We start from the raw sequence: 18,478 nt of genomic DNA on the forward strand, positions 1-18,478 counted from the left end.
GAAAAACAAATGATACACGGATTGATTTCCTGTATTACCACATGACCTCACAAGGTGGAACAGAGTGAAGAAAACAGCCTAAATATGCCGGGTTTTTGCATTAAAAATGAGAATGTGAGAATGAAACAAAACACAACTCCAGGTCTGTTTGTCATGAGGAAACTACATTATAACATGGATCAGAAAATAACGTAGCATGGGCCCTTTAAATAGTGAATTCTACACTGTGCCTCCTTTAAGACGGACTGTTTGGATCGGCGGGAGTTGGACGGCGGTGCTCTAGTTGTGTATTCCGGGGGTGTTGAATGATGTATAGCGTTAAAGCGTCTCCGTCCGCTCTCGTATAAATATTCCATGCTCGCCCTCGGGTCCGTGTAAGCCCATCTCCTCGGTTTAGGCGCTCCTCCCGTCCCGGCAGACCGCGGCGTTCCCCGGGCTCTCGCCTCACCCCGGGCTACACGTCCGTCCGCATACCAACCCTCTTAAACTCTGCCCTCCCTCCCTGTTTTAGAATGCACGAGGCGCGGCGCTCCGAGGCAGAGAGTTAACGTTCTCTTAACCACCATCTCCGGATCCCAGCGCCGTCGGGAGCGGATCAATACTGTTAGAATCTGACATAGAGATAAATGGTGTTTGTTTTAGCGTTTTAAAGGGGTAACACGTAACTTTTTCTGCGTGTGTGTCAGTATCAGGGAGATTTCTTGGAATGTCTGGAATGTTTCACAGTATCTATCCACATTTAAGAAGGTGCGCGTGATTTTTACAAGCTTGAAAACGTGAAAAAAAGCTAGTTTAAATGGTCCAGAGTTATTCCGCACTTACCGTAATTTCTGGACTATTGAGCGCACCTGAATATAAGTGGCGTCAACTAAATTTTTTAAAGAAAACAAGCGCAATCAGAGATATCAACCTGGTCCCCATGAGGCATCGGTGGGAGCAGTTCATCATCACAGACGCAGTTTATGAGGAGCCCAGCCCATATTACATGATCATTATATCCACAATGCAATGTGTGTATCTGTACAGGCCCATGAACATTTGTGTGATATTGGTCACACATGAGAATGTCTGTTTAATTCTGTGGCTGTAGATCAGTGTGTTGTGTATCACCAGATAAACAAGAAATGGAAATTGTTTTCATTCCAATTAGAATTTTAACGGCTACACTGAAAGAGAAAGGAACTGTTATAATTAGTGATTATCTCGAAAACTATTCATATTTTACTGTACAAATGCATAGAAGTATAAATAGATAATAATTTTTCTAAGATTTTGAGACACTCCCGTTGCTCGAGTTGGATCCTTAGCGGAGTTATGACCAAAAACGGATATTTGACCTTGGTTACCTTGACCGGTTTCAACCTGTAACATCCAGTGTACCAACTTGTGTGATGATTGGGTGAATATTTTAGGCCGCGGATGGTTCAGAAATCGCCGAAATTGCCGATCCTTTATAATAACGTGACCATTCAATTGACCCGTGTGACCTCAAATGACCTCGGATCGTCACCAAACTTTTTTTTTTCTTTTTTTTTCAGCGAATTTCCCCTGCTTTTGAAAAAAAAAAAAAACTTTCACAGTGCACAGATGCTCCATCGCAACAAAAAAAAAAAAAAGTCAAATAGAATGTAGAATGTACCAAACTCGCAATAACCCAAAACCACAAGATGTTTTGGGTGAATCCGTTGCGTTTCACTGGCCCTTATGTTCCGCGAACCACTTCCTGAATCAGTCACGTGGTTCGGGCGGTTCACGAGGCTTCAAACGTCACCACATACGTCATCGATACAAACCTCGATACGATACCTCGATAAGACATCCTGGATTACTCGACACACGCGTCAAAGCCTCGGCAAATCTCGTAACATCACTACCAGCTACTAAAGATTGAGTCGTTTCTTCTCGTCATTTACGCACTCGCATTTAACACATACTGGTCATTAAGACGTATCACACTCACTAATGTTAGTTTATCATCATAACTTAGTTTATCGCAGTGTAATAACATGTGTTTTAGTGCTGACAACATCACCAGCGTTGAAGCTTCACGTTAACCGCACAGACAGCGGCGCTTTCAGGGCTCAGGCTGCGTGTGGATCCGCTGTGTCGATAAACAAATAATCCGTCCATATATTCGCCGCATCGTTCTATAGGCGAGTTTCATTGTTGACAAAAGCGCGCGTTGCATGCTGGGAATTATTTTGGTCGGCGGCAAGAAACACTAATTCAACATGACGGACGGAGCGAGAAAGCACGTAAAGGGTATTGATCCCGGTTATTTATCCACTCTAACGACAGAGGACCGAAGATGATTTGACTAGAAATTGGTCATAAGCATCAACGGACGACAAATCACCCTTTTCAACCCCGACAAAAGGTGGACCAAACCAAATTTCTGGTCAGAATCGCCAACTACCTGGACAAATATTCACTTTGGCGATATCCACAATGACTTGGTGGAAACTCCTGGGCCATTCACAGCAGAAAAGATGAAAACCTCCAAGAGTCTCGATGTGTTGTTGAACTTGTTGGAGTCCACGGTTTGTTAGGATCTTCTACGTTTGCTCTGCGGATGTTTGATTTGCCGTTAGTGGTTCTTTTCACTCGGAATACGAAAAAGACATTTTCCTTCTTCCGTGCTTCTATTTGTGCATCCGATAATGCAGCAGGAATTTACCATTATCGGGGATAAATACGCGAGGTTACGCACTGTGTTTGACGCTATCGTGTTTCTTCGTGACCAAAATATTTCCCAGCATGCAACGCGGGCTTTTAATAACAATGACGTCAGCTGAAACTCGCCTATAAGCCGCAGGGTTCAAAGTGTGAGACAAAAGTAGTGGCTTGTAATCCGGAAATTAGGATACCTTCTGCATTCTGAACGCCATAGTTATTCACCACGATGAATTTATAAGCAGTTTTTGTAACTTTCAGAGGCTGGAGTTTTACCGTGGCAGTGAACAACAACTAGAATGCTAAACACACACTTTTTAACTATCAATAAAACGCACCGCAGACTTATTTTGACCTCAAGAGCTGCTTATACAAAAATATACAGATTCTTTCTCAGCTTAATCATTTCTCCACCTACTTAAGATGCAATTTCATTATAGTTAAAGTTAAAGGTGATTTCTTCGTGGAGCAGGAGGGGAAATTGAAAAGTAGATGTAGATAAGAACTCACAAAGAGATTAAAATCTTCTTGCATTTATTACACAACTCAGGTTATGTTTTTGGTGAAATAAAAACACTGTAATTAAAATGTTGATCTTGTGTCTTGTCCGTTCCAGAGAGACGTGTCCGCGCAGCCCGACCGAGTGGTGAAGAACATGCCGGAGATGGCCAACCTGGTCTACAACATGTACATGCACATGATCCAGAGCCAGAAGAACAGACAGGTAACACACGGAGCGTTATTGTTACATTAAATTACAAGTTAAAGGTGCATTGTGTAACTTTTCTGGTCTGTCACCTGCTTGTTTCTGTGGAGATGTCATTGCTCTTTGACATTAAACAGCTCTGCCTTACACTATTCAGTAACAGGTGTTTTTTTAGCTCAAAAATACTTGGATAAACAACATTCTGACTGTGAGCGGGGTCGCCTCTCCACAGATCTGACATGTATCTTGGTCTGGTTTGGTCTCCATGAAGATAGAAAGGTTTAAAATCATACTGTGAAACATTCCAGATAAAGCAATAGTATTTCCATGGAAGAAAAGTATTTGACAAACGCTCCACCAGAAAAGTTACACAATGCACCTTTTAATACATTCTCATGGCGACAGAGTGGTGGGCTGCTCTTGTGGCTGTCTGGCTCACACACTGAGCAGTTTTTGAAACATTTAGATTATTGAGCTCAGTTTTTAACATCATATCGTGGGTTTGTAACCAACTAAGAAGTGCAGCATGTGCAGTTCAAAGGACACAAATAATGGACTTTTGGTTTTTGTGATTGAACTGAGGAGCTGTGGACATTTGAGATGCTACAGGCTTTTTAAACCATGTGTGTCAGCAAATGTGGCAGAAGACCTTCCAGAGGAAACACTTTGATGGAATGAACCTTTTCATCACGAACCAGAGCAGCGTAACAACAAGAACTTTCCTGTTGAGTTCACCTGGTGCCCCCTGGAATTTTATTTTATTTTTTTTTCCCAAATATTTTTATTAGGAGCACTAACAGAAAATACACAATGAAATAAACAGTTAAGTTGTCCTCTATTTTTTCCTTCCAAATGCACACGCACAGTGTGGCAAAACTGCATAAAATACAAGCATCTACAATATACAGATAGAATAACATAACATAAAATAACAGGAAAAAATGATTTTATAAAGAAAATCCCAACCCATCTTATTTCATCATTTAAACCACATACATAACACCACCAATTAAATATTAAATATTCCAAATTACAGAAATCACAACAGGTGCTTGACCATGGACAACAAACGGACAACATTTTTGTGTTTGACCATGTTTATTTGTTACACGACACAGCGATATGGCACCTGTTATAGGAGCGTCTGGAGCAGCGAACAGATCAAGTGGTTTAGTGCGTTCATGTAAAGAGCAACGTTTGTTACGTCAAACCAGGTCTTGATGGGAACATGTGCGGGATACATTTGGATTATTTTTCAATTGGGAAAAAATACGCCACGATAAAGAAGGTTTAACGCGACAGTGCAGCTCCGGCAGTTTTGCGTCTCTATGGGAGTGAATGGAAGCGAAAGGAGGACACGCCCCCCATGCTTCCAGATGTGGCCCCACCTTTACCAGTTACGCTGATCCCCAGACAGTCCAGACACCGACAGGAGATTCAGTGCTGCGCTTCGCAGCATCCGGCGTCAGTGGATTAAACTGCACTGAGAACTTTGACTAAGACACAAAGGACTGAAGTGCAGTGGAAATGTGGCAGCAGCAAAACTTGAATTTCCCTCTCTCTCTGTCTCTTTAAAACACTGAGTTCAAAAGTTCAGCGACCTTTAAAATAGACTTCTGTATTAATTTACCCTTTTATTAATGGTTAAATGAATTCAGTTGAGGAAATGATCATCTTTGTTTGTTCTTCCCACGCAGCAGCAGCAGCAGCAGCTCGCCCAACCACCGAAACAGAACCAGCCCCCCGCGGAGGAGAAGAAAACACCCGAGCCCGCGGAGGAGAAGAAAACACCCGAGCCCGCGGAGGAGAAGAAAACACCCGAGCCCACGGAGGAGAAGAAAACACCCGAGCCGACTGAGGAGAAGAAGGGAGAGAAAGAAGAGCAGACAACACCCAAACCTGCGGAGGAGAAGCAGGGGGAGAGCGAGGAGCCAACGCCCATGGACCAGGACCCATCTGAGACAAACCAGAGTGAGACGGAGGACAAGATGGACACCGCAGCGCCGTCCACCATGCCCGAACACCCAGGCAGGGACAGCGACAGCGACGATGAAGAAGAAGAAGAGGATGAAGAGAGCAGAGGAGGGAAGTAGGACTGAATCAGAATATGAATCAGAGCGGCCGTTTTGTTGAGGACTTTTAAATTTAAATGTTGTTGCCGATTGTTTATTTTCTACCAAATAATAAAAGAAATTGTGTTTTTTCTACCACTCGCCTGTGACGGTCTGTACTTTTTTAGTAAAATTAAAAATGTGAATGTTCAAATCTGTCAACATGCTTTTTTTTTTATCTGCTGTTGGCCACGTTTACATGATGTTTTTAAATTTCTGAATTCATTAAAGTATTCTCCTTCGAGTTTACATGAAAATAATAATTCCGAATTGAGGTTTACATGGAAAATACGTTAAATCGTCTTTATTTATTTACGCTTAACGTCTGGGAGTCAGGAAAGAGACACATATTTACGTTGACCGGAAGAAAACACACACTTCAGCTGCTACCGGCTTTTCTGTTATCTCAGTTTGTCGTTACGCCACGGACACAAACAGGATCCAAACTTTTTTCGCGGTCGCAGCTGGAGAATTCTCTCATCACGGTTTACGTCTGTCGGCTTAGGAGGAGAAGGGAAGAGTGTCGGAGAAGGGAGGAAGAAGACAAACTGAGTCGACGGCTGCTCTACCTCAGCCCACTCCCGCATCCCGCTCACAAATCCAAAGAGACGTGGATGAAAGTCCAAAGCCAGGACTGGTGGAGCCTGGATCGTCCAACGAGCATGTGCTGAACGAACGGAATTATTTTAAGGCTACGTTTATGTGATGACGGTCTGAAGAGATCGACGCAAAAGTGGCATCGCGTCTTCACTTTTTATTCCGCGTTTAGACGAGCGTTTTCAGGAGGAAATCTGCGTGCATACGGTGACGCAAAAGTGTGTGGAATTCGATTGGGTCTGTACAGAAGCCGAGAGGGGTCACAACAAACGCAAACTCCGCAACAAATACAAATGCGACAAGACAACAAAAAGCCACAACAAACCAAAAAAAGCCACAACGGAAATGACCGCAGGACTCTATTTTAATGCAAATGCCGCAACACAAACGCAAATGCCACAACACATTAAAAAAACACAACACAAAAAGCCACAACACAACACAATTAAAAAGCCACAACACATTAAAAAGACACAACACATTAAAAAGCCACAACACATTAAAAAGCCACAACACATTAAAAAGACACAACACATTAAAAAGCCACAACACAAAAAGACACAACACATTAAAAAGACACAACACATTAAAAAGACACAACACATTAAAAAGACACAACACATTAAAAAGCCACAACACATTAAAAAGCCACAACGGAAGTGACCGCGAAACTCTATTTTCCGACGGACCGATCAAGCGGCAAGTGAAGAAGAAGAACTACAACGTGAAACAAATAATGATAAAACAATAAATTACTTTTTCTTACGTTTCTTACGTCACTTCCGTTGTGGCTTTTTAATGTGTTGTAGCTTTTTAAGGTGTTGTGGCATTTGTGTTGTGGCGTTTGCATTAAAATAGAGTCCCGCGGTCATTTCCGTTGTGGCTTTTTTTGTTGTGTTGTGGCTTTTTGTTGTGTTGTCTCATTTGTATTTGTTGCGGCGTGTGCGTTTGTCGTGACCCCTCTCGGCTTCCGTACGTCTGTCTTGTCTGCGACGAACTGGTGCATCCAGAATTTGACAGAGGTGATTTCAGATCCTTCTCTGTTCACTCATAGAATCTCTGCAGATTCTCGACATTTGTTGGGAGCCTCCTGTGAGTTTATTAGAGCTGCTTGAAGGTCCGACGCATGGAAATGATCCGACATTTGTTTCTGTGTACTGTATGTATGTGACGTAAACGCGTACGCGACGTGAACAGATCTGACCAGAGTTTTGCGTCTTGGGCAGTGTAGATGGAAACGCTACGGCGGCGCGTGTCCAACTTTTCCACTCTGGGTGGTTTCAGATTTTTGCCTTTTTAAGCCCCAAAAACGCCGTCACCGTCTAAACGAAAGGCACATCCGATAAAATATTTTGTCGTTTTTACCCGCAAGTGTTCTCATGTAAACAGATCCTAAGAACAACAAACATTTACATGATCAAGGAATAAATAATTTGGCTTTAAAATCAGAATAAACCACCCTCTTACTGTGGAATTAAGTTTAATTCCGAATAATAATTTTCAACAGGAATTAAGTGTTTACGTGGTCTTTTTAAAGTAGAATTATTTTTTATTCAGAATTTAATTATTCAGAATTAAAGTTCTCATGTAAACGTTTCAGTAGTTGGTGTCATATTTGTGTCAGATGCCCTCCCGTTCTTCTATCCCTGGGGTTGTTCAGTGTCCTGTTATACACAACATTTTGAGCACATATATTATTTAGTTTTAATTATTAATCAACGATCTGACAACCTGTGCATGTCTCTGAGTCAGATGCCCTCCCATGATTCCATATCCCTGTGTGTCAGATGCCCTCCCAGCCTCAAAATATTCAATATGGGCAGAACAATAGTGCAAAACTTGTCTCCCATTCAAAGTTCAAAAGTCAAAGTTAGTTTTATTGCCAATTACTTCATATGTTCTAGACATTGTACTAGACATATAAAGAAATCTAAATTATGTTCCGCTCTATCCCATGTACACAGCATGAATCTATTAAAATAACACACAGACACAACAAATAACATCTCTAACCACTAAGGATGTAACAATAACTGAAATATCGTGGTATCGTATCGTCAAAAGTCTCACAATAATATCGTGGGGCGTCACAATAGATCGAATTACAAGTTCCTTTGCTTAAATTCATGGTTTTATAGCAACAACAGCTTATAAACATGGGAAACTACATATCCCATGATTCATTTCAGCGCAGACAACATGAAGAAATATGTTTTTTACTTGAATTCTTGGGATTATGATGGAAATAATTCACACCAAAATCTTGTCAAAGTATTTTAAAAGCAAAAAAGTGTCCTACAAATCTACAATTATATCAGTCTCTTCAAAATATCGCAGTAAATATCGTACCGTGAGATGCATATCGTGATAACATCGTACAGAGAGATTATCCACTACAGCAGGGGGGTCAAACTCATTTTGTTCCGGGGGCCGTATCCAACCGACTTTGATCCCAAAGGGTCCGGATCAGAAAACTCATGTCATATAAACCTCAAAAATAACAATAAGTTCAAATATTTGTGCAGAGAAACACAAATCTATTACAGAAATCTTTTTTAATTGATGAACTTTTTCTTAAAATATTGTAATATTATGAACAACCTGAAACTTATAAAAAATACAATTTCAACTCAATATTTTAACATGAACTTAAAATAGGAATAAGTCAATTTTTGTTGTAAAATCCTGCACTCGGCTCCACTTTTCTCATGTTGGACATTTTTCTGATGAGGGTGTCACGGTCAACAGTCAAAACGATCGTCCTTTAAGAGCGTTTGGAAAGAGACAAGTCTTCATTTGTGCTGCTCTGGTGGGAGGGGCCACGTACAGAGACACTGGAGACGCTGCTGTGATAAACACCACAGAAAATTAATAATATTTTAATAAAAAATATAATTAAAATATTTTAGTAGAAAATCAGCCGAGGGCCAGATTAAAGGTCTTGGAGGGCCGGATCTGGCCCCCGGGCCGCATGTTTGACACCTGTGCACTACAGTAACCATAGATACATAAATTAAGTAAAAAATTTTCTTTAAAAATGATAAAGAATTGTTAAGTTAAAAGAAGTAGTAGTGTAGAGTTAAACTGACATGAGGACGGGTTAAATACAGATTTTGTGGAAAGGAAATTATCACTTTATTATCAGATTAAACAGCTGTTAAATTCAGATGACTTGTGTATTTATTCATTTATAGAAAATAATTTGTATAATACTTTTCTGTTGTGTGTAACGTTTAAAGACCAACAGGTTTTTTTGAACATTTGTTGACGTTCAATATTTCCAGCTGCATCTGTGACGCGTCTGCTGCTGCCGTGAGCTCTCCAACACTTCTACGAAAGGTAAACAGTTTTCATTTATTTATGCTTATTTTTCAGATTATTTATCCTTTCACAACATTTATAATTTACACTGGTATTATTTGTTTAAAGTGTTACTGATTGATTCGAAACTTTACCGTGTTTAAACTTGTATTTTGACACTTGAACCGTTTGTGTGTTGATTCTAACTGTCAGTCAGTTCATGCGTCCGTTAAGTTTATCGAAGTACGACTTTGTTTATGAAAATGTTCAATGATTATATGATTTTATTAACGTTAGTATAAATTATTAGGGCTGCTCGATTATGGAAAAAATCATTATTATTATTATTTATTTTTTTTTTTTTAGTTACATGATGCATTTATTCAGCATTTCTCTCTCAAAAAAAAAACTGTTTGTTATTGATAATTTACGCAAAACTTTGAAAATAAATATAGTCTACAAATATGAACCTTAAAGCAGTTTTGCGATGTATAAAACATAAAATGAATAAAATAAACTTTGAATGTGAAATAAGGTATAGAAAAACATAAATGTATCCAAAATAAATTATATATCCAGCTGTTCTACAATCTCTATATTAAAAAAAAATAAATAAATTTAGCTTTATGAATATGAGTTTGGAGATCGTTTGACACACAAATCGAAATCATGATCAAAATTCAATTAATTGCACAGACTTATGTGTAAATTATATGTGTTTTAAGAAATAAATAAAGGTTTTTAACTTATATTTTGAAAACTTACAACAACTTTCACGGCCGTTAGTTACAGTTGGCATCAACTGAACAGTTCATATCACCATGGCAACAACAACAACAACAACAACATGACTGTTTGACTTAATGTTTTCTAAAATAAGTTAAGTTAAAACCCTTTATTTATTTCTTAATCTCATATAAATTACATTATATATTATATTAATGTTAATAAAATCGTATAATCGTTGGACATTTTCATAAACAAAGATACTAAATTCAATTGATGGTGATTTTTTTAAGCTTTTTTGTGTATTATTATTATTTTCATTTTATGTATTTATTTATTTTTTGAGCTATTAACTCAAATAAAATTTATAGTGTCCCCCAGTTGTTTTACATAATCATAGTTGACACCTTTTTTTTTTTTTTTTTTGGCTTTTTTGTGTTATTATTATTATTATTATTATTTTATTTTATTTTTATTTTATTTCAAATTATATTTTCTCAAACCATAAAAGAAAAGTACTTTTAAATCTAAAATGTAGTGGAGTAGAAAGTACAGGTACCTGCTCTCAAATGTAGTAAAATAAAAGTAGATGCCTTTAAATTGTACTTAAACATTGTACTTTTACTTGTGTACTTGGTTAACTTCCACCACAGTTTAATTTGACGTTTAAATCGTTTCTGGGAACACGGAATTTTAAAAGGGACAATTAACAAACACAAAGCAAACGCCTCTGTAACTTCCCCTTCGCGGCACCGTTAGTCACAGCCACTTCTCTTAAATGTGCATAAAACCACATGACAGGAACTTGGGTCTCTGGTCACATGAACTTACAAATATTGTGTAACCGTCCGCGCCAGCTCAGGCATTCCCCATTAGAACCCTCTGCTGCGTGACCGGCCTCCCGAGAATCTACAAAATTGGCTCTAACTTGGACGCGCTGGCCAGTAATTTCTGTGCGTTTTTTTCCCCAGGGCATCTCGTAAATTCCTGGATACCGAGGACGGGCGAAGGAGGAGAACAAGAAGAAGAAGAAGAAGGGAAGTCAGTTGTGAGCCGTCGGACTTGAGGACTGCTGCTCTCCTCTGCGCGCGAAGAAGGTGAAATGTCTTTTATAATCACCCGACAGGTATTCATTAGGTTAATAGCCACGTTGCCATGGCGTCGCCTCGGCTGTCTTTAACCACCGCTCAGGGCTTAGAGCTTTACGTGGACTAACTGCATGAGCTTGTACCGAGGTTTGTGTAAAAGTGTGTGCACATTTAGATGGATATATATATATATGTATACGGCCCAGGCTGCTTTGAAACGGCGTTAAAGTTAAAGAATAACGTTTACAACAGTGGACACTTTTTACAAGGCAGGTCAAAATCAGATAAGCAGAGTAATCGGATAACCCAAAATTGGATCTGGTGACCTGTGTCAGTGAATCTGTGGGTTTTTAGAGTGACTATTATATACAGAAAACAAAGCAGGATGTGTTTTAAAAGTCTGAAGTTATGTGAAATTGACTCTCGTGAGATTTAAGTCATGTTAGAATGTTGTTAGTTTCCCGAAAAACACGCTTTAAGTTGTGTTTTTGTTTATTATTTGTTTGTCTCAGGGGCGTCAAACTCAAATTCACAGAGGGACAAAATTAAAAACTGGGACTAAGTCGTGGGACAAACTGACTATTTATTGAAAAAATTCAGCAACATCATCTGCATGTTTTCTCTTTTTTTCTTATTAAAATAAATGTTTAAAAATAGTTTGCTTAAACACTGAATTTAAATAAATAATGTCTCTATAGCCTATGTGTAACTTTAGAACTCCTGTTAAATGTTTATTATTATTATTGTTTTAATAATAATAAGTTGAAAATCCAGTCTTTCAACAATCATAAAGAAAACATTCATCCAAGCTCAGTTTGCTGGACTGTGATTTACTCTGAAACACATGGGTCCAAAACAGATACAAATACTTGGCATCAAAGTAGTAGAAATAGTAGCAGTAGTAGTAGTAGTAGTATTAGTAGGAGTAGTAGAAGTAGGAGTAATAGTAGGAGTAGTATTAGTAGCAGTAGTAGTAGGAGTGGTAGTAGTAGTAGCAGTAGTAGCAGTAGTAGTAGTAGTAGCAGTAGTAGTAGTAGTAGTAGTAGTAGTAGTAGTAGTAGTAGTAGTAGTAGTAGTAGTAGTAGTAGTAGTAGTAGTAGTAGTAGTAGTAGTAGTAGTAGTAGTAGTAGTAGTAGTAGTAGTAGCAGTAGTAGCAGTAGTAGTAGTAGTAGTAGTAGTAGTAGTAGTAGTAGTAGTAGTAGTAAGTAGTAGTAGTAGTAGTAGTAGCAGTAGTAGTAGTAGTAGTAGTAGTAGTAGTAGTAGTAGTAGTAGTAGTAGTAGTAGTAGTAGTAGTAGTAGTAGTAGTAGTAGTAGTAGTAGTAGTAGTAGCAGTAGTAGCAGTAGTAGTAGTAGTAGTAGTAGTAGTAGTAGTAGTAAGTAGTAGTAGTAGTAGTAGTAGTAGTAGTAGTAGTAGTGAATGTGTCATACTGGTGTGTCAGTCGGTGGTTCAGCTCTAATACGTATTTGATTTGATCTCGTGGGCCAAATATAATTATATTGTGGGTCAAATTTGGCCCCCGGGCCTGAGTCTGACACGTCTTTTCTGTCTACATCTGCAAAGCTTAAAATGCTCCGTTCTACCTTGTGATGTCAGGAAGTGTTAGATTTCAAGTGAACAGCTCCTTTTTACTTTTAGGTCAGTAGAGTTTTGGCGTTTCCGGATGACAGAAAATGGCACAAAATGAGACGTTTAAAGTCACTCTTCCAATTTGTTACATTTTCACTTTCATCATTTTTCATTTTCGTCTTTCCCGCTTGAGTTTATCCTTTTTTTTTGCACAGTTTTTTCCCTTGTCCAATCTGCACATGTGTGAACGATCGGACAGAAATCAGATTACTCATGGAGCTGTTTACTTGACATTTCCTTAACCTGATAACGCCGCAGATCAGATTACGATGTGCATGTAAACACAGCCAGTGATATGATGATGAGCCAAGTTTTTATTATTTTCTTTTTTTCGTATAAAGTGTTATCGCATTGCTGTTTTATGCTCATCGTGTTGGCTTTTGGCTCTTGAAAAAAGCATTTCTGAATCTGAATGAACTGAACTAAGACTTTGTACATGCTTTATTAATGCTGTTTAAAAAAGTTGTTTTGGAATCAGATAAGTCTTGAGGTTTATTTCATTGTTTTGTGGGAGAATTCTGAAAATACTAGATGGTAAAAAATATTATCTAAAAGTATTGGATGTCTTTATGTGAAAATAATTTGGTTTATGATTTTAAAAAAGTGTTGAAAATTACAAATAGTTGCAATTGAAATCTGACAGTTTGACAGGGAGAGGTTTCAAATGTTGTTTTATTCTGTTGCCATGTTTGTTACAAAAAAGCTGATTGGATTTAGGATCAGTTTCAGGGTTAAAAAAGTGTTCCTCGTGTTCTCTGGAAGTGCTGCTGGACTTTGTGGGAGTGTTCTGGGTCTCGTCTTGTCATGGGACAGTCTCGTGTTGTCCAGCCCAACACCACAGTCCGGTCAAAAAAACACACACAGAAGCAGTTTAAAGTGGAACTAAACTCCAGATCCACGTTTTACCACTTCTAACTCTGTACGTGAGGCAGAGGTGAGGTTGAGTCGTTGTTTCTGCAAGTCTCAAGTCTTTGACCTCAAGTCTGAGTTAAGTCCCAAGTTGAATATGGGCAAGTCCAAGTCTAGTCTCGAGTCACTGGTCCATAAGTCCAAGTCAAAACCAAGTCGTTTGCTTTGAGCTTCAAGTCATTTCAAGTTTTCAAACCAAAGATTTTTGCAATTTATATGAATTTTAAACTAAATCAGGGGTGTCCAAACTTTTTTAATCAAGGGCCACATATCTAACACAGATGAACCAAAGGGCTGATCGAGGACCATAGACTGATGCTCAGTACAGTGAATAACTGAAATATGTGCATGTTTAACACGTTAGAATGAGCCGTCAGTCTTTATTCATGTTAAGATCCTTAAAACCACACACTACATGTTAAATATTAGCTTGATCAAGGTAGATTTTCAGAAAACTTGCATTAAAAAGTTAATTTTTAATTGATGCAAGGTAATCTGTGCCAGTTCTCCTGGAAGACTGAGGGCCAAGAAAAATTTGTCTGAGGGCCGCATTTGGTCCACGGGCCATAGTTTGGACATGCCTGACCTAAATTGCACTAAAATAAATCATAGTATATTTATATATGAGTATTCATAGAGTATATAAGAGCTGTAGAAGTGTAAATTTTTGCTTTTTAAATGTCCTAACAAGGTCTTAGTTTGAATCATTACGGTCAGAATAGAAAGAATTCAGATTTAAAAGTGCTTCTCAAGTCACAGGCCTCAAGTCCGAGTCAAGTCCCAAGTCACTGACCTTCAAGTTCAAGTTGCGTCCCAAGTCTTAGTCCATTTTATCAAGTCAAGTCTCAGGTCCTAAAAATAGTGAGTCAAGTCTGACTCGAGTCTAAGTCACTAATTTGCAAGTCCCCACATCTGATATGTTTTAATAACTTTATCCACCGTCTCTTATGATTTTTGTCCACTTTAGTGCAAAGTATATCTGCAGCTTTGTGTTCAAAAATGTCTAAATCTAAGTTTGTGCTGCCTCCAATAACCTCTGCTATCTAAAGTAGTTGGTAACATCACAAAACTCTGCCCTGATTACAGCTTTGTGTTTCTGATACAAACAGCAGGCTGCAGGGGCGGAGTCTGAAGTGTGGAAACCTGTTCGACCAATCACAGTGCTCCTTATAGCCCCAGACCACGCCCCCTCCTCCTCTCCCCTCGCTCCCCCCTTTCGTCCTCCAGTCACTGCCCGGTTTAGCAGCTCTATTTGTAATGCAGTTGTGGTTGTGGGCGCTTGTTTAGGTCTTTAGTGCCACTTTAAATTAGTCTATAACAACAGCTTTTGGCCGTTAGCGACGCAGCTTTGCACTTAAAGCTGTTTTACTGTTTACTCTTATTATGTTGTTATTTTTGCAATAAAGTTTGTCTGTTATATGTGAACTTACACTTTTATAAATAAGAAAACCTGGGAAAAAGAGCTTGAATAATAACACACATGTTTGAGTAATCCTTTATTATTATTAGTCTGTTTACATCTCCAAACCTCAAAATGCTCTGTTCCACCTTGTGATGTCATGTAGTGGTAGTTTTCAAGTTAACAATTGCGTTTTATCTTTTTTTTTTCAGTAGAGATCGGTAATTCCAGGGCTAAAATCATCCAAATGATTCTAGTGAAGGTGTGTGGAGTTTAAAAACACAGTGGAGCACCTTCTGTATTACAACATGACATCACAAGGTGGAACAGAGTGTTTTCAGTTTAAGAGAAGAAGCCTAAATATGCAGGATTTGTGTGTTAAACATGTGTGAATGAAACAAAACAACTCCAGGTCTGTTTGTGATGAGGAAACAACATTACCGTATTTTTCGGACTATAAGTCGCACCAGCAAAAAAATGCATAATGAAGAAGAACATAAACATATATAAGTTGCACTGGACTATAAGTTGAGCTTTTTGGGGAAAATTTATTTGATAAAATCAGAGACCAGGAACCGACATTTCATCTTAAAAGTCAAGTTCTAGTAAAAACAATAGAAGAGAAGAACAACAGACTGTTAACGTCACATATGAACAGTTCTTAACTATAAAATAACTATAACATAAACAACAGAACAGAACAAGTTTAACAAACTCTCCATCTCACTCCAAATCAATAAATCCATTCAATTCTTCATCCTCGGTGTCACTTCTGAGCAACTCCGTGACCTCCGGAGGTAAACAGAGCGCCTCTTAATCTTCTGTGTCGCTGTCGTCAGACTCAGCATCAGTTCCAGTTAGAATTATTCCGGCCTTTCTAAATCCCGACAGGATGGTTTCAGTGTCACTGAAGTTCAGGCTTTGTCCGTCCATGTAGTGCACAGGTGTCAAACATGCGGCCCGGGGGCCAGATCCGGCCCTCCAAGACCTTTAATCTGGCCCTCGGCTGATTTTCTACTAAAATATTTTAATTATATTTTTTTAATTAAAATATTATAAATTTTCTGTGGTGTTTATCACAGCAGCATCTCCAGCATCTTTGTGCGTGGCCCCTCCCACCAGAGCAACACAAATGAAGACTTGTCTCTTTCCAAACGCTCTTAAAGGACGATCGTTTTAACTGTTGACCGTGACACCCTCATCAGAAAAATGTCCAAAATGAGAGTTTTGGAGCCAAGTGCAGGATTTTCCAAGAAAAACTTTGTTATTCCTATTTATACATGTTAATGTTAAACAAGTTCATGTTAAAACATTGTGTTGAAATTGTATTTTTCTTAAAGTTTCAGATTGTTCATAATATTATAATATTTTGTAAAAGAAAGAGTTCATCAATTAAAAAAGATTTCTGTAATAGATTTGTGTTTCTCTGCACAAATATTTGAACTTATTGTTATTTTTGGGGTTTATATGCCAGGAGTTTTCTGATCCGGCCCCTTTGGGATCAAAGTCGGTTGGATACGGCCCCTGGACCAAAATGAGTTTGACACCCCTGATCTAGTGACTTCAGGAAAGTTGCATGGCGCACCAGCCCAGTTGCCGTGAAGCTGTGTTCTCCATCCCCGCTTTCCACCAGTCTCTCACAAGTTTCTCGCTCACTCCAAACTTTCTTTCTGCTGCTCGATTACCGTTTTCAGCTGCACTACTTGCAGCAGGACAGAGCCTCTTTCTGCAGGAGACATGCGCAGTAAAGGGTGAAGTGACAGTGGTACAGGAGGAACAGGAGCAGCAGATACTGACACACAAGACTAGAGCCTCTCACGGCTTCAGTGTGAAAACTTTAATATACAAGTCGCACCAGAGTATAAGTCGCAGGAAACACCCAAACCATGAAAAAAAGTGTGACTTACAGTCCGAAAAATATGGTAAAACATTGAAAATAGTGTCATATGGGCTCTTTAACAAAGCTTTGGTTGTATTTACTCTCTTCTCGTAGCCTTAACTTCACATCTTCTCTCTCTTTCTCTCCCTCCACGCGCAGTACTCCCCGTCCGAGTACCACAGAATGGCCAGTGCGACGTGCTGCCTCTGGACCCTGGTGTGGCTGCTGATCCTGCTGTTCATCGGCTGGCCCCTGAGCATCTTCCTGGGGGGTCTGTACGGCCTGATCAGCCCCCTGACCACCTGCGTCGGCCTGGACCGCCTCTCCGACCTGCTGCTGGAGGGCGCCAACGTGGGACGCACCTGTGCCCTGAACATGCGGCACGCCAAGCCCCTGTGCTGAGACCCCGCCCCCTTAAACCCTGCCCCCTTCACCGCTACAATGGGCAGGGAATAAAGACATGAGATAAGTTTTGTGATCACGTGGTGCTAGTGTTTTTATGGAAGCGAATCGACGAACGGCGAGCTCAATCTTAACGTCATTACTTCATGTCCGGTTGTATCTATGTTTGGTTTTTGCTCACACATTAATCTCACATTAAAATTAATAAATACTTAGGAAAAATGTGGTTGAGTGTGACATGTTTTATACTTAACAAACTTGTGCTTAGAAAGATTTTGTCTCAATGTTAATGCAAATTTTAAGTTATAACAGATATTAAAACGACACCTACGTCTAAAAACAATCAACTAATTTGTACTTTTAGTCTTTACAGTTAAAACAACTCACTTTTTTCACTAAAACATTGTTAATATTACATTTACGGTTTCATTAACAAATCCTGCAAGGTTTTTTCTTTTTTTTTTATTCAATTGTGGTGAAGTTATTATTTTACTTCCTGGCTGCAGACACGACATTTGCAGAGATGGTTCCGTAACTGTTCCCTAGCAACCATAATGTAAACAAGGACCAAAACTTGTCCAAATAACACAGTATGATATGATTTGACAAATAAAGATGGATGGAAACACTTGTATTTTGTTAAGTCGATGTTAAACTGTCATAAAAATGCCTTCGTTGTGAGCAAATAGTCTCTGCATTTTTGATGGAGTTTTCGTGGATTCCATTTTAGAGCTCAGAGCTATTTCTTATGTTTTTATACTTTTATTTTTTTGACTGTTTCCACAAAATGCCACTTAACTGATGAAAAATTAGGACACTTTAATGAGAAACAAAAAGATGGAAGATACAGGGTGAACATTAAAACATCACCTACATCAGCTTACTGTTATTTTTGTTTTTATGATGAAATATATTTTATTTCTGACAAGACATTTCAATTAAATTTAAATCTTTCTTCTTAAAATTACTTTTGGGTCAAGATTTAGTCAAATGTTCCTTTTTATTCTGAGGTGGTAAAAGGTTTAATTTTGAGTATCGCTTAAAAGAAAACGTTCACAATA

The 18,478-nt window shown here is 38.8% G+C and overlaps 1 protein-coding gene and 1 long non-coding RNA gene across 2 annotated transcripts in view; both read left to right on the top strand.

Moving 5' to 3' along the window:
* aqr (aquarius intron-binding spliceosomal factor) overlaps positions 1–5,652 on the top strand; it is a 154,261-nt gene extending 148,609 nt beyond the window's left edge. Inside the window, 2 exon segments of the mRNA XM_055157746.1 lie at positions 3,290–3,397; positions 5,077–5,652. Coding sequence (XP_055013721.1) covers positions 3,290–3,397; positions 5,077–5,472 — 504 coding nt within the window. The 3' untranslated portion in view covers positions 5,473–5,652.
* Positions 5,653–10,905: 5,253 nt separating this feature from the next.
* Positions 10,906–18,048, top strand: LOC129411192 (uncharacterized). The gene is made up of 2 exons (XR_008633185.1): positions 10,906–11,210; positions 17,175–18,048. It is a non-coding gene; the product is annotated as an uncharacterized LOC129411192 (long non-coding RNA).
* Positions 18,049–18,478: the final 430 nt, after the last annotated feature.

The sequence above is a fragment of the Boleophthalmus pectinirostris genome, unplaced genomic scaffold (assembly GCF_026225935.1).
Source record: "Boleophthalmus pectinirostris isolate CB_2022bp ecotype Guang Dong unplaced genomic scaffold, ASM2622593v1 HiC_scaffold_10, whole genome shotgun sequence".
Classification (NCBI taxonomy): domain Eukaryota; kingdom Metazoa; phylum Chordata; class Actinopteri; order Gobiiformes; family Gobiidae; genus Boleophthalmus; species Boleophthalmus pectinirostris.